Source organism: Schistocerca serialis, chromosome 2 (genome assembly GCF_023864345.2).
Source record: "Schistocerca serialis cubense isolate TAMUIC-IGC-003099 chromosome 2, iqSchSeri2.2, whole genome shotgun sequence".
NCBI lineage: Eukaryota > Metazoa > Arthropoda > Insecta > Orthoptera > Acrididae > Schistocerca > Schistocerca serialis.
Window position 1 is genome coordinate 808,499,909 of NC_064639.1, and position 23,640 is coordinate 808,523,548.

The 23,640-nt window shown below is 43.6% G+C and overlaps 1 protein-coding gene across 2 annotated transcripts in view; it reads left to right on the forward strand.

The window, feature by feature from the left end:
- LOC126458052 (CDK5RAP1-like protein) overlaps positions 1-23,640 on the forward strand; it is a 129,932-nt gene that overhangs the window by 90,584 nt on the left and 15,708 nt on the right. For both annotated transcript variants that reach the window (XR_007585565.1, XM_050094850.1), the window contains exon 9: positions 19,933-20,067. Coding sequence is in view for 1 of the 2 variants with exons in the window: in XM_050094850.1 (XP_049950807.1) it covers positions 19,933-20,046 (114 nt within the window). In the remaining variant the exon portion in view is untranslated. The remainder of the gene's footprint in view (positions 1-19,932; positions 20,068-23,640) is intronic.

The window sequence follows — 23,640 nt, forward strand, 5'->3', positions numbered from 1 at the left end:
CTTCTCCCCAAATTCTATTCAGTACCTCCTCATTAGTTATGTGATCTACCCATCTAATCTTCAGCATTCTTCTGTAGCACCACATTTCGAAAGCTTCTATTCTCTCCTTGTCCAAACTATTTATTGTCCATGTTTCACTTCCATACATGGCTCCACTCCATACAAATACTTTCAGAAACGACTTCCTGACACTTAAATCTATACTCGATGTTAACAAATTTCTCTTCTTCAGAAATGCTTTCCTTGCCATTGCCAGTCTACATTTTATATCCTCTCTACTTCAACCATCATCAGTTATTTTGCTCCCCAAATAGCAAAACTCCTTTACTTCTTTTGTCTCATTTCCTAATCTAATACCCTCAGCATCACCCGACTTAATTCAACTACATTCCATTATCCTTGTTTTGCTTTTGTTAATGTTCATCTTATACCCTCCTTTCAAGACACTATCCATTCCGTTCAGCTGCTCTTCCAAGTCCTTTGCTGTTTCTGACAGAATTACAATGTCATCGGAGAACCTCAAAGTTTTTATTTCTTCTCCATGGATTTTAATACCTACTCCAAATTTTTCTTTTGTTTCCTTTACTGCTTGCTCAATATACAGATTGAATAACATCGGGGAGAGGCTACAACCCTGTCTCACTCCCTTCCCAACCACTGCTTCTCTTTCATGTCCCTCGACTCTTATAACTGCCGTCTGGTTTCTGTACAAATTGTATATAGCCTTTTGCTCCCCGTATTTTACCCCTGCCACCTTTAGAATTTGAAAGAGAGTATTTCAGTCAACATTGTAAAAAGCTTTCTCAAGGTCTACAAATGCTAGAAATGTAGGTTTGCCTTTCCTTAATCTTTCTTCTAAGATAAGTCGTAAGGTCAGTATTGCTTCATGTGTTCCAACATTTCTACGGAATCCAAACTGATCTTCCCCGAGGTCGGCTTCTACCAGTTTTTCAATTCGTCTGTAAAGAATTCTTGTTAGTATTTTGCAGCTGTGACTTATTAAACTGATAGTTCCATAATTTTCACTAATTCCCACTATATCTAACTTTAACCTATCCATTTCCCTTTTTAAATTTTCTAACCTACCTGCCCGATTAAGGGATATGACATTCCACGCTCCGATCCGTAGAACACCAGTTTTCTTTCTCTTGATAGCGATGTCCTCGTGAGTAGTCTCTGCCCAGAGAACTGAATGGGGGACTATTTTACCTCTGGAATATTTTACGCAAGAGGACGCCATCATCATTTAACCATACAGTAAAGTTGCATGTCCTCGGGAAAAATTACAGCTGTAGTTTCCCCTTGCTTTCAGTCGTTCGCAGTACCGGCACAGCAAGGCTGTTTTGGTTAGTGTTACAAGGCCAGATCAGTGAATCATCCAGACTGTTGCCCCTGCAACTACTGAAAAGGCTGCTGCCCCTCTTCAGGAACCACACGTTTGTCTGGCCTCTCAACAGATACCTGTCCGTTGTGGTTGCACCTACGGTACAGCCATCTGTATCGTTGAGGCACGCAAACCTCCACACCAACGGCAAGGTCCATGGTTCATGATTAGATTAAAAACTGGTTTTGCTACCTGTCAGACATTTCATGTGGGTAAATGCTCAAAAATGTGTGTTGATGTATGTTGAACTCCTCTTTGAGCCACTGACAGTTTTAGTACTGCGCAATAAAGCTCATTTTTTCATTTGGAGTTGTATGGCGATCACTGTTCTTCTGAAATTGTGATGTATTATTTATGATGAATTTCTTTACTTCATATGTGTATTTGAAATGATTAAGGTAGCAGGGATAAAATACATGTAGTGAAAGGTTATATCCTTGTTGTACAGGAACTAGACTACAGTTACAAAGAGTCGAAGTACATGAAACAGAAGTCATAATTGAGAAAGGAGTGAGGTAGGATTGCAGCCTATCCACAGTGTTATCCAGCCTGACAAATATGCAAGCATTAAAGGATCCAAAGAAGAATTTGGAGAAGGAATTAAATTTCAGGATAAAGTAATGAAAACCTTGAGGCCTGCCAGTAACATAGTAATTCTGCCTCAGAGAACATAGGTGTTGGATGTGTAGATGAACCAAATTGATAGTCTTGAAAAAGGTTATAAGATAGGCAACAAGAAAAATAAAACCAGGTCATAAGAATGTGGTTGAATTAAATCAGGTGATGGCAAGGACATAAAATTATGAAATGAGACACTAAAAGCATTAGATGACTTTTGTTACTTGTGGAGCAAAATAGACTATTGAAGATTATGTGAGTATATTCTGGGAAATGAGTGTTCGATAATGACGGCTCAGTAGGGTCATTAAATTGCCCAGCGACTGCAGGTAGCCAGCCAACGATGAACTGTACTCAAGCATTTAGCAGGAGCCACACTGCTGCTCTGCTACCTGATATGTGCATTTCAGAAATGTGCCAGTGAGTGTCTCACATACAACTGGTGCTGCTGTTTCTTTGTTTGTATTAATAGTTCATTTTGTAGTTTATTTTGTTTTTGTTGTTGTTAGTGTTTATTTACTTCTGTTTCCTTTTAAACAATGTCCGGTGCAGCGAGTAGTGCCAGCACAACATGTGAAGTGAAGAAAAGTGTGCTACAGAGCCAAGCACGTAAATTTGCATGTTCAGTGAGGGACTACTTTGAAAAAGAAAAGGAAAAAGGTGAGCCCTTATTTCCTGTTGCTTAGGTTTTTAAGGAAACTGCACCAGCATTGAAAATAAGCAAGAACGTTGTTGTAACAATAGGGGAAAAAACAGTACAGTATAGACTGTGGTGAGAGTGGCACAACAAGGCTGCATACATCAGGAAAGAAGCGACCAAGGAAGAAGCAAGTGACAGCTTTAGACAATTTTCAGAAAGATGCTCTTAGTCATTGTGTATATGGCTATTATAAGAGAGGGGAACATCCCACTCTATTTAAATTACTTGAGTCACTTCAGAAAGACAGTCTTTTTGAAGGAAGCAAAATTTCATTATGTACTATGCTGAAAGACATAGACTTCAGCTGTTCGGTGTTTAATGCACATAACATATTGATGGAAAAGGTGGATGCAGTCACATGATGATGCAGATTTCTATACAGATTCATGGGTGTGAGATTTGAAAATGTAGTGTGGCTAGACGAAACATGGGTTATGCTAACCATTCATTATGCAGAAGCTGAGTGATGGAAAGCTCGAGGGGACCACGGTAGTGTCTGTTGGAAGAAGAGGGTGAATGCAGGTATATCAGCTGGTTTTGTGCCAAACTGCTTGTTAATGTTCTGGTCAAAAAAGACAGGTGATTACGACAAAGAGATGAAAATTGTGGTTTTTCAAAAGTGGTTCAAAACATCGCTTATGACGAATCTGACAAGTCCGTCAGTGATCATCACGGACAATGTCCCTTATCATTCCATTGTTAACAATAGGGTGTCAACTTCTGCAATGAAAAAAGGAGATATTATTCAGTGGCTGAAACAAAGAAAAGTGGGTTTGAGAGAAGATATGAAGAAGGCAGAATTACTTGAAATTGTGGCACAAAAGAGACCACAATCTCTGACATGGATAATTGATGAGATTGCCAAAAGGCACAGGTATGAGATTGTTCTGCTTCCTCCATACCATTGTCACTTCAGTGCCATTGTGAACAGTACTGAAAGTGTCACCAGACGGGCAGCCAGAAATGAAGGCATTATGGAAGAATGAGTAGAAAATTTAATTATACAACTGGGAGTACAAGCAGCGCTGCAGAAGACTATTTTAAATCAGATTCTGATAGTAAGGACAGTGGTGGTTTCCCATTAGCATACCCCCCTGCAGGTTCTGGGGTTAGAATAGGTTCGTGGTATTCCTGCCTGTTGTAAGAGGCGACTAAAAGCAGTCTCAAACGTTTCGGCCTTATGTGAGGGTCCCCTGTCAGGTTTGACCTCCATATCTCAAAATTTTTCCGAAGAGTGAGCCGACTGGGGAAGGTTGCCTCACTTGGTGCACTGTGTCCATCTTGCATTGAGAACTTTCGCCAGCTTATTCATCGTTGCATTGCAGTCCTGCCTGCTCTCCATCTCTTGGGCATGGATACATTCCTGTGTGCACTTTCCGCCACGCAATGTGCAGTGCCATTTTCTGCATTGACGGCGACCATGGACTACATGTCACCTAAAATCCAGCACGGTAGCCAGTCCGTTGTGGTGGGGCTGCCATGTACCCTGTTGGTTGTAGCCCCCTGATAACACAGGGATCGCTCTACTGATGCCTGCGCCATTAACTCCCCATGTATGCCAAGGAGTAGATGACCATCTCCCTGGGGCATCAGCACTCCCAGCAATGGCCATCCTGCCAGGTGGCCTTTGCTGTGGCTGGGTGGCTCCTGTGGGGAGGGCTCTTGGTCGGAAGAGGTGGCATCAGGGTGGATGACACGCAATGAAGCGTGGCACATCTTCTCTTGCTGGTGGCCAGCCACCAGCAGTCTCTAAGCATTCAAAAGCTCACTTTAAGGCTAAAGTGTATGACCCCAAATCGTTCCCCTCCCTGGGCACACCATGGGAGGAACGAAAGGCTATGAATGACAGCGAAAGGTATTCGCCCCGGTATCTCGTCTGTACCAGAGCTGACGGGGAATCCTTTGTGTCTGTGAAGCCTCAGTTCTTTGTAGAACATTTAGAAGACAAGTTCGGGGAGATGGAGGGCTTGTCCAAAATGCAGTCAGGGTCAGTCTTAATAAAAACAGCATCCTCTGCCCAGTCATGAGCCTTGCTCACTTGTACGAAGCTGGGGGATGTTTCTGTTACTATCACCCCACATAAAACCTTAAATATGGTCCAGGGCTTTATTTTCCATATAGATCTTCTTTTACAGTCCGATGACAAGCTGCACGCCAACTTAGAGCAACAAGGTGTCCATTTCCTCCAGCGCGTCCACCAGGGTCTGAGGGATCACCAAGTTGCCACCGGTGCCTTCATCTTGGCCTTCGAGGGTGACTCATTACCTGAGAAGGTCAAGGTGATGGTGTACCGTTGTGATGTCAAGCCATATATCCCTCCCCCGATGCAGTGCTTCAAGTGTTGGAAGTTCGGCCATATGTCTTCCCGCTGTGCTTCCAGCTTCATATGTAACGATTGTGGTCGACCATCCCATCCTGATACTCCATGTGCCCCGCCTCCCATCTGTGTCAACTGCAGAGAGAACCATCCCCCTTGCTCTCCGGACTGTTAAGATTCTTCAAAAAGAACGGAAAATAATGGAATACAAGACCCTTGATCGACTGACGTACACTGAGGCTAAGCGGAAATTTGAATGACTTCATCCAGTACGCATGACGTCCTCTTATGCCGCCACTGTCACTCCTGCTACAGTTCCCATAGCTGCACCACACACCGTCAGCTCTCAGAGCCAGAGGACCACACCTGCCCCTTTGGTGGTGGGGGCACTTCACTCCCTGTTGCTCCTGCTCCATCTACTTCAGGAGCAACACTGCCCCAACCATCGGGGACATCTGTTCCCCCTTCCCAGCCGGAGAAGCATCAGACTTCTTCGGCTCCTCTCACCAGGAAGGGGTCCCTTGGGGACCTCCCTCTGCAAGTTCAGACCAGCGAAAAAGCAGATACCCGCAAGTGGCTGAAACAACCACCGGCCGCTGGTTGTAGGGCCTCACGGTCGTCGTCCGTCCCTGCGACTGACCCACGGAAGCCCTCCCATCCTGAACCACCGAAGGCACAGCGAGAGAAACAGAAGGAGAAAAAGATTCAGGCGTCTGGTGAAGACCTGCTGGATCTTGCTGGACCCTCAGATGCAATGGATGTCACTCATGCGGGTACTGAATCGGTGGCAGCAAGTGACCCAGTGGCGTAAACTGCCTCCCCAGTCCCTTCACGCCTTTCTCAGCCATGGACAATACCATACTCCAGTGGAACTGCAGCGGTTTTTTCCACCATTTAGCTGAGCTCCAACAACTTCTCAGCCTTCACCCTTTCATATGTATTGCTCTGCAAGAAACTTGGTTTCCGGCAATGCGAACCCCCGTCCTCCGTGGCTATCAGGGTTATTATAGGAACCGGGCCGCTTATGAAAGGGTATCTGGTGGCGTCTGCATCTATGTCCTTCACTCCCTTCACAGCAAGTCTGTCCCTCTGCAAACACCTTTAGAGGCTGTCGCTGTTCGGGTGTGGACGCCACAGACTGTTACCGTCTGCAGTCTTTATCTTCCACTGGATGATGATGTCCCGCAGCATGTCCTGGGTGCACTGATAGCCCAATTGCTGCCGCCTTTCCTGTTACTTGGCGATTTCAACGCCCATAACCCTCTGTGGGATGGGTCAGTGGCAACAGGTCGAGGCGCCGCTGTTGAGAATGTATTGACACAGCTCGACCTTTCGATTTTAAATGATTATGCCTTCACACATTTCAGTGTGGTGCATGGCATGTACTCCGCCATCGAGCTTTCGATCTGCAGCCCTAGGCTCTCACCTTCTGTCCAATGGAGTGTGCATGATGACCTGTGTGGTAGTGACCACTTTCCGATCTTTCTGTCACTGCCACAACGTCACTCTTTTGGCCGGCCTTGCAGATGGGCCATGAATAGGGCTGACTGGGACTTGTTCTCCTCCATGGCCACTATTGCGCCTCTTTCTAATGACGTCGTTGATGTGGTGGTTCACTCGGTCACCACTGGCATCGTTACTGCTGCATTGCCATTCCCCGTTCTTCTGGGTCCCCTGGGCGGAGGACTGTGCCTTGGTGGTCGCCTGAGATTGCTGAGGCGACTAAAGATCACCGGCGGGCGCTCCAATGTTATAAGCGACATCCCTCCATAGAAAACCTCATTGCCTTCAAACACGTGCGTGCTTGGGCCCACCACCTTATCCGCCAATGCAAGCAGGAGTGCTGGGAACGGTATGTCTCCACTATTGGCCTCCATGTTTCTCCATCACAGTTCTGGGCCAAGATTAGACACCTCTATGGCTATCGGATCCCTGTCAGCGTCCCTGCACTCTCACTGAATGGAGCAGTTTGTACTAACTCCGACGTAATTGCAAACCTCTTGGCAGAGCATTTTGCTCTGAGTTCAGCTTCTGTGAATTACCCATTGGTCTTCCACTCCATTCAAGAGCGGATGGAACATCAGAGCCTTTCATTTCGCATCCACCATCCTGAACCCTACAATGTTCCATTCAGTGGGTGGGAATTCCACAGTGATCTAGCCGTTTGCCCTGATACAGCTCCTGGGCCAGATCGCATCCACTGTCAGATGCTGAAACACCTTTCAGTGGACTGCCAGCGACACCTCCTCAACCTTTACATCCGTATTTGGGTCGAGGGTGAGTTTCCTTTGTAGTGACGGAAAAGTATTGTTATCCGCATTTTGAAACCAGGCAAGAACCCTTTGGAGGTGGACAGCTACTGCCCCATTAGCCTCACCAACATTCTTTGCAAGTTGCTCGAACGGATGGTGAGCCGGCGATTGAGTTGGGTACTCGAGTCTCGAGGCCTCCTGGCTCCATTTCAGGGTGGGTTCCATAAAGGCTGCTCTGCCACTGACAATCTGGTGAGCCTGGAGTCAGCCATCCGTATGGCCTTTGCGCACCATCAGCACCTCATCGCTGTCCTTTTTGACATGCAGAAGGCGTACGATACGACATGGCGCCATCACATCCTCTCTACACTTCATGATTGGGGTCTTCAGGGTCCGCTGCCGATTTTCATAAAAAATTTTCTGTCGCATCGTACCTTCCACATGCAAGTCACAGCCTCCCATAGTTCCTCCAGAGTTCAGGAGAACGGGGTACCACAGGGATCTGTCCCAAGTGTCTGCCTGTTTTTAATTGCAATTCAAGGGCTCGCTGCGGCGGTGGGACCGTCTGTCTCAGCTTCCTTGTATGTTGATGACTTCTGCCTCTACTATAGCTCCATTGGCATTGCAGCTGCTGAACGTCAGCTGCAGGGCGCTATCCGCAAGGCGCAGTCTTGGGCTGTATCACATGGCTTCCAGTTTTCGGCTGCCAAGAGCTGCATTATGCATTTCTTCCGGCGACGAACAGTTTACCCTAAGCCGTGGCTTTATCTTGCCAGCGGACTTCTTGCTGTGGTGGAGACACATCAATTTTTGGGTGTGGTTTTTGATGCCCGGTTGACTTGGCTCCCACAGATGTGTTGACAGCATCTTAACGCTCTGTGATGCTTGAGCCACACCAGCTGGGGCGCCAACCGATCTACCAGGCGTTAATCCAGTCCCGTCTGGATTATGGGAGCCTGGCTTATAGTTCAGCATCCCCATCTGCATTGCGGGTGCTGGACCCAATCCTTCACAGCGGGATCTGTCTTGCCACTGGTGCTTTCCGTATCAGCCCTGTGGACAGCATACTTGTGGAGACAAGTGTTCCTCCACTGCAGTTACGGCGCCAACGTTTACTGGCCGCTTATGCTACGCATGTTTGTAGCTTGCCCAGGCATCCTAATTATTGTCTCCTGTTCCCGCAGTCGGTCGTCCGTCTCCCAGAACGTCGGCCCCGGGCGGGTTGTATGATCGCGGTCCGTGTCAGAGAGCTTCTCTCCGGGCTTGGGGTTTTCCCTCTTCTACCTCCTTTCCGCACCCCTCTGCGTACATCCCCGTGGTGTGTGCCCCGCCCTTGCCTTCGGCTCGAATTGTCACAGGGCCCGAAGGAGGCCTTCCCTCACCGCTTTTATTCCACTCTTGCCACGTATCAGGGCTCTGGCGTTGTTTACACTGACGGTTCGATGGTTGCTGGTCATGTTGGTTATGCTCTAACTCTAGGGGACCATTACGAACAACGTTCCTTGCCGGCTGGCTGCAGTGTTTTCACTGCTGAGCTGGTCGCCATCTTTCATGCCCTAGAGTATATCCGCTCCTACTCAGGTGAGTCCTTCGTTATCTGTAGTGAGTCCCTGAGCAGTTTATGAGTTATCGACCAGTGGTTCCCTCACTCTCATCTGGTGCTGGCTGTCCAGGAGTCCCTCCATACTCTTGCCCGTTGCGGCCGCTCTGTGGTCTTTGTGTGGACCCCAGGCCATGTTGGGATACCCGGCAATGAACATGTTGACAGCCTGGCCAAACAGGCCACCAGCAAACCATCTCTGGAAATTGGCCTCCCAGAGACTGACTTGCGAGCGATCTTACGCCACAAAGTTTTCCAACTTTAGGACAATGAATGGCGCAACCTGACCACGCCAAACAAACTCCGTCCTATCAAGGAGACGACGGATGTGTGGCGGTCATCCATGCGAGCCACTCACAGGGACTCAGTAGCCCTTTGTCGGCTCCGCATTGGCCACACCCGCTTGACACACAGCCATTTACTGCGGCATGAGGACCCGCCTGTATGTCGATGCGGGTTGGCTTTGACGGTGGTCCACATTTTGTTGGCCTGCCCACTTTTAAGTGTGCTCAGGCAGACGTTTGCACTGCCTGATACGCTCCCTGCCCTTTTAACTGATGACACTGCCATGGCAGGCTTAGTTTAGTGTTTTATTCGGGCAGGGTTTTTTTATCATTTAATCTGAGTGTTTGTTATGTTTTTTGTGTTGATTCTGGCCTTTGGCCTACGATTTTAGACTGAGTTTTTAATGTGTCTCTCGGTGGTTGGCTTCTCCTTTTTTGTCTCTAAGATTGGCCAACCACTGTCACACACTGTGTGATTTTAATTCCTTTTGTCTGGTCTCTATCTGTCTTTCTTGTGATGTGTCGTCTGTTGTCTCCATTATTCGTTTTTATTCTGTGTGGGTGTTTTCGAGTTTTGGAGAAAGGAACTGATGACCGTAGCAGTCTGGTTCCTTTAATCCCACAAACCAACCAACCAACCATTAGCATAACTACAACACACTCACGAATGTTAGGAGTGAGCATCATATTGTGAGTACTATTTTCAAATTATAACTGTAAATATACTGATAAATTATGTAGTTGATCATTGTAGAGCTAATTAATATTGCTAATATTCAGCAAAGGAAACAAAAACTGTAATTGTTCAACAGTTTGATAAAATAGTTTTCATTTGTATTGTGATGTTTGTCAAATAACTTCATGATTTTTCAGCATATTAGATACAAAATAATTCTTTTCAATTTTTCAAGATTATATATTACAAGTAGCAACTTTAAATAAATTCTTGCATATAAATATGAGCTGCATGTTATCAACGCTTTTGTTTCTGCTGCTACAGAATGCGTACAAGCAGAGACTGAGCATTTGGCAACATTGCCATCTGCTAGCCTGAACTGTCAGTACCAATCACTCGTTTCACAGACTGTAGATGGTGTAACTGATCAGGAGGTGCTGAATTGAATTGGAGTGTAATTTGTGGCACAACTTAACTAGAAGAAGGAATTGGTTGATAGGACACATTCTGAGGAATGATGGTATTGTCAATTTGGTGCTAGAGTGAAGTGTGGGGTATTAAAATTGTAGAGAGTGACCGGGGGATGAGTACCATAAACAATTCAATCTCAGTTGTATCCCCCCCCCCCGACAAAAGAAGTTCAAATGAATGTAAGTTGCTAGTTATTCAAGGATGAAGAGGTTTGGACGGGATAGACTGGTGTGGAGAGCTGCATTGATCCAGTCTTTGGATTGGAGACCACATTAACATACTGTAGTACCACATTATAGTTGGACATAATGAACATTTAATATGTTTATTCATAGTCTTTCATTGTAAAATGGATCTGTCTGTTGTTAGATTGTCTGTGTGAATGATATATGTAACTGTGCAAAATCAAGGTTGGTATATCAACAATTATGAAAAAAAAAAAAATACATTGCTACTCACCGTAAAGATGACATGTTGTGTTGCAGACAGGCACAACGAAAAGATTGTGACACATTAAGCTCTCATCCAAAGCCTTCATCAGAAAAGAGAAACATACATACATTTACACAAGCAAGCACCCCTCACACATTTTTTTGACTGTCATCTCTGGCTGCTCAGGCCAGACTGAAACTGAATAGAAGCAACACTTCATAGTGGATTGGGGAATATAGAGGAATAGCAGGGTACAGGTAGAGGAAGAGGAAACAGTGTTGCTTGGTGGAGTGTGCAGGGACTAGAGGTGGCAGACAAGGCTACCCCGTGTAGCATCGGGAGATTGTGGTGTAGGGAGGGAAGGGAAGAAAAGGAGCAGAAAGGAGAGAAGCAGAGAAAGTGAAAAGCTGAGTGGCTGCATTGGCAGAGAGCAGTGCACAATGAGGGTGGGGACATAAGCTGGGAGGAGGTGACAGGACGGAGGGGGCAGAAACTGTTGGGTGGAGAGTGTGGGGACAGTAGGTTACCATAGATTGAGGCCAGGATGATTTCGGGAGGAGGAAGTGCTTGTCATATGGATAGCTCTCCATCTTTGTTGTTCAGAAAAGCTGGTGGTGAAGGGGAGCATCCAAATGACCCAGGCTGTAAAGCAGCCATTGAAGTCGAGCATGTTGTGCAACAGTGTGGTCCAGTTTTCTCTAGGCTATAGTTTGACAGTAGCCATTCATCCTGGTTGATAGCTTGTTGGTAGTCATACCAATATAACAAGCTGAGCAATGATTAGAGCAGAGCTGGTACACGACATGGCAGCTTTCACAGTTGGCCCAGCCTCTGCTGGGGTAAGAAAAGTCTGTGACTAGACTAGAATAGGAAATAGCTCTCCACCCAACAGTTTCTTCCCCCTCTGTCCTGTCACCTCCTCCCAGCTCACATCCCCACCCTCACTGTGCACTGCTCTCTGTCAATGCACCCACTCATCTTTTCCATTTCTCTGCTTCTTTCATTTCCACTCCCTTCTTCCACTTCCCTAACTCCCTCACAGCCTCCCTATACTGTACCGGGTAGCCTTGTCTGCCACCTCTAGCCCCTGCTTGCTTCACCAAGAACTACTGTTCCCTCTTCTCCCATCTATAGCTCACTCTCTCTCCCCTTCCCCACTCCACTATGGATTCTTGCTTCCATTCAGTTTGTCTGGCCTGAGCAGCCAGAGATAACAGTCAAAAAATATGTGAGAGGTGTCCTTGGTTATGTAAATGCATGTATGTTTCTCTTTGTGTAACAGTCTTTTTGTTGTGCCTGTCTGCAACTTAACATATCGTTACTATGGTGAGTAGCACTCTATCCTTTCCATAATGTGTGTGTGTGTGTGTGTGTGTGTGACACAGAGAGAGAGAGAGAGAGAGAGAGTGTTTCTTCACATGCTCTGGATAGAAAATAGTACCTTGTAATTTGCTGCTTATTGTAGCACTTGGGCATGTACAGTGTTTCCTTTATAATTGACATCTACATAATTTATCCAAATGTGATGAAAATTTCAGAGTCTGGAATGATATTAAACTCAGAAATGGTGATGTTGCAATTGAGTATTTGAATTCATAAAACTACTACCATTATCTTTGTGGAAACTTGGGAACAACTAACATCGCAGAGATGTCACTAGCTTTCTCCCTCTCCCCTGGGACACAAGCTGTCATTATCCTGCACAGTGCGGTAGTGCATTACGTACATTAGTTCATAGAGCACATGTGGTATCTGATTCTGAGAGCCTGTCGGGTGAAATACAACATTTGAAGACAGTGTTCCAACAAAACGGTCATTTTGAGAGACAGATACGTAATGCCTTCAGGCCCAGGCGAGTTCAATCTATGAAGAAGAATGAAGATACAAAGACATCCACCACTTTGGCCTTTTTGCCATATTTTGGTGCCATGTTGTCAAGAATTGGAAGAGTCCTCAGGAGATACGGAATTAAGTGTGTTTTTCAACCATCTGCAAAACTGAGAAACCTGTTGGGTTCGGTTAAGGATGACCTTGGACTGAGGAAATGTGGTGTGTACAAGATTCCTTGTCAGTGTGGGGCAGCATATATAGGCCAGACATACTGCACAGTACAAGAATGCTGCGATGAACATCAGCGTCATACACACCTTTGTGAACCGGAAAAGTCGGCAATTGCGTAACACTGCCTCATACAGGACATTGTATGATTTATGAAAAGATGGAAGTTTTATCCCTGGCATCATCTTTCTGGGACTGCGTCATTAAGGAAGCAATACATATCCATACATCTGCTAATCTCATCAACAAGGATACGGGATTTCAACTGAGCACAGCCTGGAACCCTGCATTCGCTGCTATTAAATCACGACGCGAAAATCGAGATTCTTTGATAACAGACCTGTCATAACACTGGCCTAGTACGGCCATTGGTGAGTAATGTCTGGCCACACTGTTGACAAACACAGCGCACAGCACACGCGAGGTAGAGCCGCTCTGCAATTTTTGACAGAGGGAGTTTGAATATGACAAATCACTGTGCATGTGCGATTTCTGCAGCTGCGCATTCTTCGTGTGTGTGTTCTAAAAATGGGGCATCGGTGTGAGGATACCGTTAGTTGTACCTAGCCACGAGCAAGGTTGAACCACCTGAAGATGTCGGACAGTTGCTCTGAAGAATTATTGTAGAATTTGCACAAAGTGACCCGACGGCAAACCTGTGTAGACTATTTACGACATAAATGAACTTTAATACATCAAGAAGGATAAAATGACAACCACTCAAGTGTGCTTTACTCATCTTAGCATTATTTTAAAGAAATGTGTTTTCTGAAGTCCCTTATGCACCTTTCAGACAATGAATATTACCATGACATTTAATATCGGCATTGTTGTAAAATTCAGATCGAATTATTTTCTCAGGACTGCTTGAGTTGACAGTACATAAAGTCTATGTAATAACACACACAGCAGAGAACACCAGTCAAATTATTTTAATGCCAAAACCAGAAGAATATTTAACACATCGTCCATGCACATTTCCAGATTGGCACCAGTTTGACAAACAGTAATCTGCAAGTGGAGTGAAGTTAGCTGTCTCTTGGAACAGTACGGAATGAGAATGTGAACACTCTGCTCCAGGGTTAAATACAAGAATACTAGATGTTTCCTTATGGTGGCACTGGCTGGCGGATGTGCATGCTGCTCTGGAGGCACAGCCATCCAGACTGTCTGAAGGTGCCATCTCCTGGTGAATGAGCTTAGCTGCCATATGCCAGCATTGGCTGATCAAATGACATTTAATGAGACACTGCCTCACATCCTGTTGACCTATGACCGACAGCAAGGGCCAGTACAATTGATGTCATAACTACATATTACCAGAGTCCTCTCCTCTTGTTGGGTGTCTGTAAGCTGGTGCCACCCCAGAATTCCTAACTTGTAGTATGGGACAGCTCTCAGTACCCAGCAAGGCAATGTCCATTTCTTCTGTGGTGCAGCCAGTGGATGCCCCCTGTGTTGCAAAGAGTTCCCTTTTGGCCTGTATTCAGGCATAAGGCTGAAGGTGACATGTATGGTGATGGGATGGCCATTGGTGAACACCTGCTGGTGGGATGCCAGCCTCAGGTGGTGCCAACGCTGGCACAGTTACCTGGAGCTCTGGAGTGGGAGATGGCTCTGGCAGAATAGACACCAGTTGTTCCGGTGGGGCCTCTGGCTGCTGTGTATGGCTGTCCGTATCCAGGCCATGATGAACTAGCAGAGGGCTGGAAATGAGAATGGAGGTGGATGAGCAAGGCATAGCATCATATAGGGGCAGAATCAGTGAAAGGGTCATCAAGGACAGAGGTGAGGAAAGAGAACCAGGGGCAGAAGGGATGGATGATATTCAAGGGATGGAAGGAGGTGGTGAAGGCCAGTTCTCCACTCACAGGTGGAGGTGAATGCGGTGGCAGGTCACCAGCCTACCTTTCGCTTGCAATGTCAAGATATGCCAGCCATGCTGGACGACACTCGGAATTCGCACTGACCAGCTGTGTGAGTCCAGCTTAGAGTCCCAGGTATGGAGTGCGGCATTGGAAGGGCGTTAGAGTGGTAAGCAGGAGACTCAGTACTGTGGGTGGCTGACAACCATGCAGGAGTTATGCTGGCCCTTTTCAACAATGGGAGTGAACCTGTAGGAAGTAAGAAAGAAAGCATATGAGTACTTCATTGCATGGGCGTCACCAATATACTTCTTCATTTTCATCTTAAAAGTGCAAACAAGTCGTCCTGCCTCCCCTTTTGGCTGAGACTGGCACAGGTTGCACAAACATGTTGAATACCATGGTGTGCACAAAAATTGTGAGAAGGATCTGAGAGGTGAATTGAGGACTGTTGCCAGTTGCCAGGGAGAAAGGGAATAGGTTTCAATGATCACCAACCTATACATTGACCCACTCCTACAGCCGTGATAGCTCAGGCTACAATGAACAACATTGCTGTGGAGACGCCTGATAAACTGCACAGTTAGAGCAAGCATTGAGTAAATGTTCAATATCATGATCAATTCTGGTCTGGCAGGCATGGTGACAAGCCAACATTATGTTCAAGGTGCCCCAGTGATCCTGCTTATAAGGTGAAGGGGGTCACAGCAGCAAGTTGCCAGAAGTGACCACCTGTGGAAGAGTGTTGTCTGTGGACAGTAAGAGAAAACCATCAATGAGCATGACTATATGTCTCAGAAAAAAATAATTGCAGATGGGATCCAAAGCATGAGATGTAGGCCGTTCAGGCCACCATTGCTGAACATATTTCCACACTTGATGAAGAGTGGAGTCAGAGGCGATGGCTTGAGTAATGTGAGAGCTGGTAATAGGGAATCCATCCACAGTTCAGTGAGCTTCCTCATTGAGATAAAAAAGTGCTTCATCTTGATCAAAACCCGAAAGAGCATTTGCATTTGAATGCTGAGCCATAGGGTGGAAATGAATCTCATTATTATACCTACTAAGGAACAGGACCCACTATTGTGGTCTGTCTGGCAGTTGTGCCGTGCACCTAAAAAGAGATGCTAATGGACTATGATTAGTCACCAAATGAAAATTAACATATAGAAACACATGAGATTTCTTCACAGCATAAGTAATAGTGAGAGTCTCCTTTTCTGTTTGAGAGTAATTCTCCTGTGTTTCATTAAGCATTTTCTACGCAAAAGTGGTGGGCTGTTTTGAACCATTAGTACAACATTGAAACATATGGCCTTCATGCCATACTCTGATGTGTCCAATGCACTCACAAACTGAAGTCCCGGCTGATAGGTCGCCAAGTACATGTCGGAATGCAAATCATTGTTCAAAATCTTGAATGCTTGGTCATAGGCAGGGATGCACTCAGATGCCACACTTTTCTAAAGCAGTTGATTTAAAGGATTGGAAACTAAAGCACCTTGTGGAAGGAACTTGTGGTAATACACAACTTTGCGTTGAGTGCTTGGAGCTCTTTCACATTTGTTGGGCATGGAACGGTGACAATAGCCGCAACTTGACTGTCCGTTGGCTGAATCTGCAGATGAAAAACAACATGTCTCAAGTATTCTATGAAGGTTGGAAGAAGTGTCACTTTTCCAAATTGCACTTAAGACCTAAGTAACATGAGGTCTGAGACAAAAGATGAAGGTTGTGGAAAGGGTCCTTGATGATGGGATCAGTAATGGCAGTGTAGTCGAGGTGGTTGATACAACAAGGAATGCATTCAGTAAGCTGTTCCAAGTGATGCTGACAAATGCCAGGCGTGCAAGCAATGCTTGAAACCAATCTGTTGTACCTGTAGGGCCTGTATGACATGTTAACAGCAAGAGGCCGACATGATTTTTTATCAGGCAGCATATACTTCTGACAAATCAAGTTTTGAAAAATGATGTATGCCCACCAGTTTCATCATAAGTTCATCCAGGCAAGGACTTGGATATGAATTAACCATAGCTTGTGAATTAACTGTCATTTTAAAGTCACTACAAAGATGTAGTTTAGCCCTTGGCATGTTCATAATGGCTAATGGTGTAGCACCATCATCTTACCATCATGATGTATGGCAATTCCTGGATGAAGCATTTGTTGAGAGGTGGATACACTGACAGGAAAGTGATAATTTTCTGACAATATCTTCCAATCTAATGCCATTAAACTTCTTTCTGTGTGGAACTCTGAAGGACACTGTCTATGCCACAAGGAAACATATGCAGGATGGCACGAGAGAGGTGATTGTGACTCCCTGTGAATCCGTTCCAGCAGCAACCATTAAGTATGTTGATCTGTTCCGCAGCATTGCAGATTCTGTATCGTTGCTGATGGAGGACATTTTGACCACCAACAGTAAAACATCTTCACTAGTGAAGTCCATCTGTGTAACTAAAAAATTCATAGTTTTCGTTGTTTTTGTTCAAATTGTTAAAGTTCAAATTGTATAAACTCCTTTGTAGGACACTATATAATGAATAGCTTCTGGAAGTCAAGGAACATGGCATCAACCTGGATGCCTTTGACTGCTACCCTGTGCATCTCATAAGCGAACAAAGCAAGTTTCATTTCACAAGATTGCTATTCATCAAATCCACAGTGATTCCTGCAGAGGTGTACATTCTCCAAAAATATCATATACACAGTCTTAAAATGTTTTTCATGGTCTGCAACAGATTAACATCAGCGTTAAAGATATGTAATGATATGCATCAATCCAACGCCCCATCACGGGAAATGGGATTGACATGCATCTTTTTACAAGTGATTTGTTGCTCCAGTAACTAATGGTAATCAGGTTCTAAAAGGAAACTAATTCTTTTGCATGATCCATATTGTGTACAGTGAAATTGGAGGGAAAGAAAGCAAAGCAAAGAGAAGAAATTATTGATGTCAGCTGCATCGAGGCTTTTTTATGTGGAATCAGTGGTGACAAGTGAAAATATCTACCGGACTAGGACTGGAACCCAGGATATCCTGCATACTCGGCAGTTGTGTTAACCACTGCACCATCCAGGCACAGAGTTTTTCGCAATTGCAGGGACTATCATGGCACAACCCCCAGCTGGCCCACACTCTCACCAAGCACCACCTATCCGCAGTCCTCATTGTGTCCTCCATTCTTGCTATTTGAGATTGCTGCAGGAGGTTGAACTTAATTGTGCATCCATGCTGAAGGTGGAGGATTCATTGCCATTGACACAAATCAATTATATGAGTTTATGGTTCCTGTTCTTTCGGACATGTGCAAAACGAAAGACTCTGTGGGGAATCTGGAAGGACCGTCCTGGCACGACTCCCGGTAGACCCACACTCCCACCAAGTGCAGTCCCCATCCATGTCCTCCATGCTCGCTGCTTTGAGATTCTCCCAGGAGGTTGATTGTAAGTGTGCACCAACGCTGAAGGTTGTGGTTTCATTGCCCACCGGGCTGACTATGTCATATGTCCTATATTGTGAATATCTGCTGACTTTGGCTGGTGAGATCACATGACATGAGCTATGATTGGCTGACAAAAGTGCATCACAGTCTCAATTTCAGTACTTCGAAAGCTACCATGCTGTATTTGATGGACTTCATATTTATACTTGTGGAATACGAAAATATGCAATGTGCATGTTGCAGTGCATCGAAGTTTTTTTTAAGATTGAAAAGTCTTACAACTCCAAAAAAACTGTACTGTCACTTAACATGGAAAAAATATATTTTCACCCTCGTATAGTATATTTTCATCCAGTGAGAAGTGTATTTTTAACCAGGAAATCTGGAAAAACTCTGGGAATATTTTTTCCTTGTCCATGTATACATACTGGAATATCAACAATATTAGAAAAAAAGATAGCTTGTTACATACCATAAAGATGACCCATTGATTTGCTAGCAGGTACAATGAAAAGACTGTAACGCATTATAGATTTCGGCTGAAGCCTTCTTCAGCAAAGAAAACACACACATTCACACAATCAAGCACACTTCCTGCACACATGATTGCTTTCACTGGCAGCTCTGACCAGAATGCAACTGTCATGTGAGTAGCAATCTGGAGTGGGGTTGGAAAGGGGGATATCGGTTGGGGGGAGAGAAGAGTGCTGTCTGGTGGGGCTTGTAGGGACTAGATAGTGACCTGATGAGCCTGCAAGGATCAGGTGGTGGGGTGTGCAGTGTACATTGGTATAACTACCAACTAGCTGTCCACTGGTATGAACGGCCTATGCTGTACTATGGCCAAGAGGAAATTAGACCACCCTTTGGCACAACATGCTGCTGAACACAATATGCTTGATTTCAATGGCCGCTTCACAACCCCAGCCATCTGGATACTCGCATCAACCACCAGCTTTTCTGAACCGTGCTAATGGGAGCTGTCCTTACATCACATCACATTCTCCTCTCTCAAAATTATCCCAGCCTCAGCCTATGGTAACCTGCTGTCCCCACACCCTCTATCCAACAGTTTCTGCCCTCTCTGTCCCGTCACCTCCTCCATTTTTACATCCCCTAACCCTAATTTCGTGTCACTCTCTGCCAATGCACTCTCCCATCCTTTCCCCCCTCCTTATTCCTCTTCTTTTCCACCCCCCCTTTTTTTCCACCCCTCACACCCAACCTCCTGATGCTGTGCCTGGCAGTCCCATCAGGCCACCACCTAGACCCTGCATGTCCTGCCAGAAAGTACTCTTCTCTCCCCCACCCTTATATTGCTATCCATCACCCTTCCCCACCACACTTCAGATTGCTGTTCACATGAGAGTTACATTCCAGTCAGAGCTGAGGTGGTAGCAGTTGTTTGCATGAGGTGTGCTTGCTTGTGTGAATGTTTGTGTTTTCTTTGCTGAAGAAGTCTTTGGCTGAAATCTATCATGAGTAACAGTCATCTCAATGTTTCATTTTTCTAAGACAGAAAGATAAAAAAAAACCACTTTAAAACTGGCTTATGTTTATTGGCTGTTAAAAAAGATAGAAGAAACAAAAAGAATACAAAAAGTATTAAGAAGCACTGAAGAAGGGGAATGTGTTTTATCGAAATTTTGCCATGCTTGTAACTAGGCAATTCTTTGTACTGCCCCCATTTGTTCCAGATTTTGTGAGTGGTCAGCATGCAGTGTTGTTTCTAGACTTCAAGTTACCTTTTGTCAATGTTTGTGTCTAAAGATGTTCCAACAATGCTCAGATCATTTTAGTATTTTGCATGATTTTTTCCAGATAGAAGAAGCTAGTTCTCAGGTCCTCAAAGGTCATCCATTGTATCATTCATCATTAGTTAATCATCAGCATGACAGTAGAGAGAATACACAGAGAAATACAGGCATGGTTTAAAAGGAGATCAATGTTTTTCAGGTAGGATTTTCTTTCTTTTGTTATGAGTCATTTAAAACCAGTATGTGATGTCTTATGAGTAAATATTGGTGTACTGCTGTTGTCTGTAAGTATTTATTTTGTCTTTGGTAGGTAGCTCAACAGTATACAGAAACTCGATACATAAGTAATGAGACTACTCACATTATGAGTAACTATTTTAATGTTGTAGGTTAGATTGTGTTAGAGGAATTCTTGGTTCCATAAATACAAATTGAGGAGATCCTTGGGGATGTGTAGCATTTTGGATTTTTGTTTTGTTTTATATTATGTGATATTAATTAAAATACAGAAATAATACATTCAGTATGTCAAACTTTATTTCTAACTAAACTTTTTATGGTTGCTGACAAATTGTTGAAAATGTGTTTTTCTCAGTAGTGGACCCATTTTTTGAGTAAAATAAGTGCCTTTAAGTATAGGTTTTTCTTGTTCCTTGTACTGATTTTGTCAACTGAGCAGTTTATTGGAAAGGAACTATTATTTGTAACAAATTTCATTAAAGAATAGTAGCTACAGTTAGTACCTCAGTTCCTTGAACAGGCTTCTACAGTGTGTACATGAATTTACAATACAAATAATATGTGTTACATGTTTTTGGACTCAGGAAACTATTGTTTGGCTTGAAGAGTTACCCCAAAATATGGTGCAATGACGTTATGGAATGATAGTAAACGAAGTATGCCAGCTTTTTTATTTTATTTCACCTGTGCCCGATAACATTTACACTGCAAATAAGAAACTGTTTTGACATTTCAGTAGTTCTATGGTGTGCTCCTTCTGACTGAGCTTCTTACGAAGTTGTAATCCCAGAAATTTACTACTGTCAATTTTTTCAGTCTGAACTTTCTCATATTTATGCATATGCTGGGTGGTATACTCTTAAATTTTCTGAATTGCATGTACTAGTGGATATTTCCAAAATTCATTGGCATTCAGTTGGCTATAAACCAGTTGTTAATGTTCATGAAAATAGCATTAGTGGGCCTTTCTAAAACGTTACTGGACTTTCTATGTATTGCAATACTTGTATTATCTGCAAACAAAACAAAGTTTGTGTCTGGCAGTGTAACTAATGGGAGGTCATTAATGTACACAAGAAAAAGCAGTGGCCCCAAGATGGATGCTTGTGGGCCACCACATGTGATTACTTCCCAATCCAATGATGACTGATAGCTTAGTTAACTGATTAACTAGTCTCTCACAGTGACACCATATGTTTTCAAGATATGGCATGAGCTATTTTGCAGCACTGCCAGTGACACCATAGTATTCCAGTTTACTTAAAAGGATGTTGTAGTTCATGCAGTCAGATGCACTTTCTCGCTGTATGTGTAAATAGCCTTCTCAGTATCTGAACTTTTCAGAAACCCAAACTCTGTCTTTGACAGTATGTTATTCATGGTCAGATAGGTAAGAAGCTGTCTGTACATTACCTTTTCTCAAATTTTCAAGAATGGTGACAAAAGTGAAATTGGTCTTTAATAGGGTGGCATTTCTTTATTCCCTTTTTTGAAAAGGTGTTCCATGTCAGTGTGTTTCAGCACGTCAGGAAATGCTACAGAGATAAAACACTGGTTGTACAAATAACTTAAAATTTTACTTAACTCACAAGAACACACATTAATTAAAGTTGTTGACATTTTTCATAACCACTAGAATGCTTTGATTATAAAGAATTTATTATGGATGTTACTTGTGTTGAAGAAGTTACTTGTAAAGGCTAGTCTCAGGTATTCTTGGGCATTACTTACTGACCCTAGCCATCTCACACTGTCTATCAGGAACAGATATAAAATACTTGTTAAAGATATTTGCCACACTACACCCATCTGTTACCAATGTGTCATCTACTCTTAAACTGCTCCAGTTTCTTTGTAGTTCTATCAATCTCCTCTTCCGCTATACCCTATATTTTTGCGTGACGTTCCAGTGTTCGTCTTACAGTGCATTGGCGTAGATGTCTGGATTACTTTGCTTAATAGCCTACTGTATTCCTAGTAATGAGCTAAATCATCAATGTTGGAACAGTTCCTGACTGATCGTTTTCTTTTTGTTATAGAAGATTCCTTTATTCCTTGAGTAATCCATGTTTTTGTTTAATCTGAACTAATTTTGGAGGAAAACAGTTTTCAAATTATGTAATAACTTCATTAATGAAGTTATTGTGCTTTTCATTAATGTCACAAGCTCTGTAAACATCTCATCAGTTCATAACTCTGAACCGTTTCCTAAAGTACTCAATTTTTGGTAGATCAACTACTATCTTGTACTCAGATTTAATAGACTTTTTAGTCAGCTCAGTATTTACACCTATCTTGTACTCAGATTTAATAGACTTTTTAGTCAGCTCAGTATTTACACCTAGAGCATAGCACTTTATGTCATTGTCTGAAAAGCTGTTAATTATTGGTTTTGTGATATGATTTTGTTTCTTTGATCTGTGACCACCTTAGAGCATCTAGCTGTTGTAGTTGGAAAGTTTATTGTAGGAATTGGGTTGAGTGATGGTGTTACTGACTGTAATAAATGTTTATTGGAAGAGTTGTGAATAAAATCTATGTTAAAATAACCAGCAACCACAGTTTCAGTGCTTTTTACTGTTAAATACAACAATAGAGCTTCTAGACAATTGATGAACAGATTATAATTTCTTGCAGTGTTGGTATATGGGACTGTTATAAAGAATCTGTTATGGAATTTTACTTCTGTTGCACATGCTTCTACATGCGACTCCAGGCAGAATTTATTAATGTCATTGTTCTTGAATTTAATGTAGTTTCAAATAAATGCAGCAGCTGCTCCTCTATCGATATCCACTCTACAGAAGTATGAAGCTATGATAGTATCAGCAAAACTAAAACCAGTGTTACACCCCATACCTAACACAAACAGCTTTTCCAACTCCAAATTAACTCTCCTGATAAAGAATTAAAGTGTTGTCAATCATGGCATCCCAAAACAGACATAAATCCCATAAAACAGACACAGATCCCACACTGGTATATTTTGTTGCTGATGCTGTCCTTACGAGGTCACTTTTTAGTCCGCTACCAGAAAATGAGGGTGAAGCTTTGGCAATGCCAGCCATTCATGCTGGCAAAACCTTAGAAAAATCATCAAACAAATTTCAGCAGAAGAACCCGAGACAGAATACAACAGGCAATTTGCCAACAAGTGGCCATGAAAGCCTTATCAATTTTTTACTTTATAGAATACATGGAATCAATGTCAGTATCATTAACCAGCCCTATCTTCCTTTGGAAAATCTTTACATGATGACACTATATCCTACACTAAAGCACCAAAGAAACTGTTATAGGCATGCATATTCAAATACAGAGATCTGTAAACAGGCAGAATATGGCACTGTGGTCGGTATTGCCTATATATGACAACAAGTGTCTGGCGCAGTTGTTAGATCGGTTAATGCTGCTACAGTGACAGATTATCAAGATTTAAGTGAATTTGAACTTGGTGTTATTGTCAGCACACGAGCGATGGGATACAGCATCTCCAAGATAGTGATGAAGTGAGGATTCTTCTGTATGACCA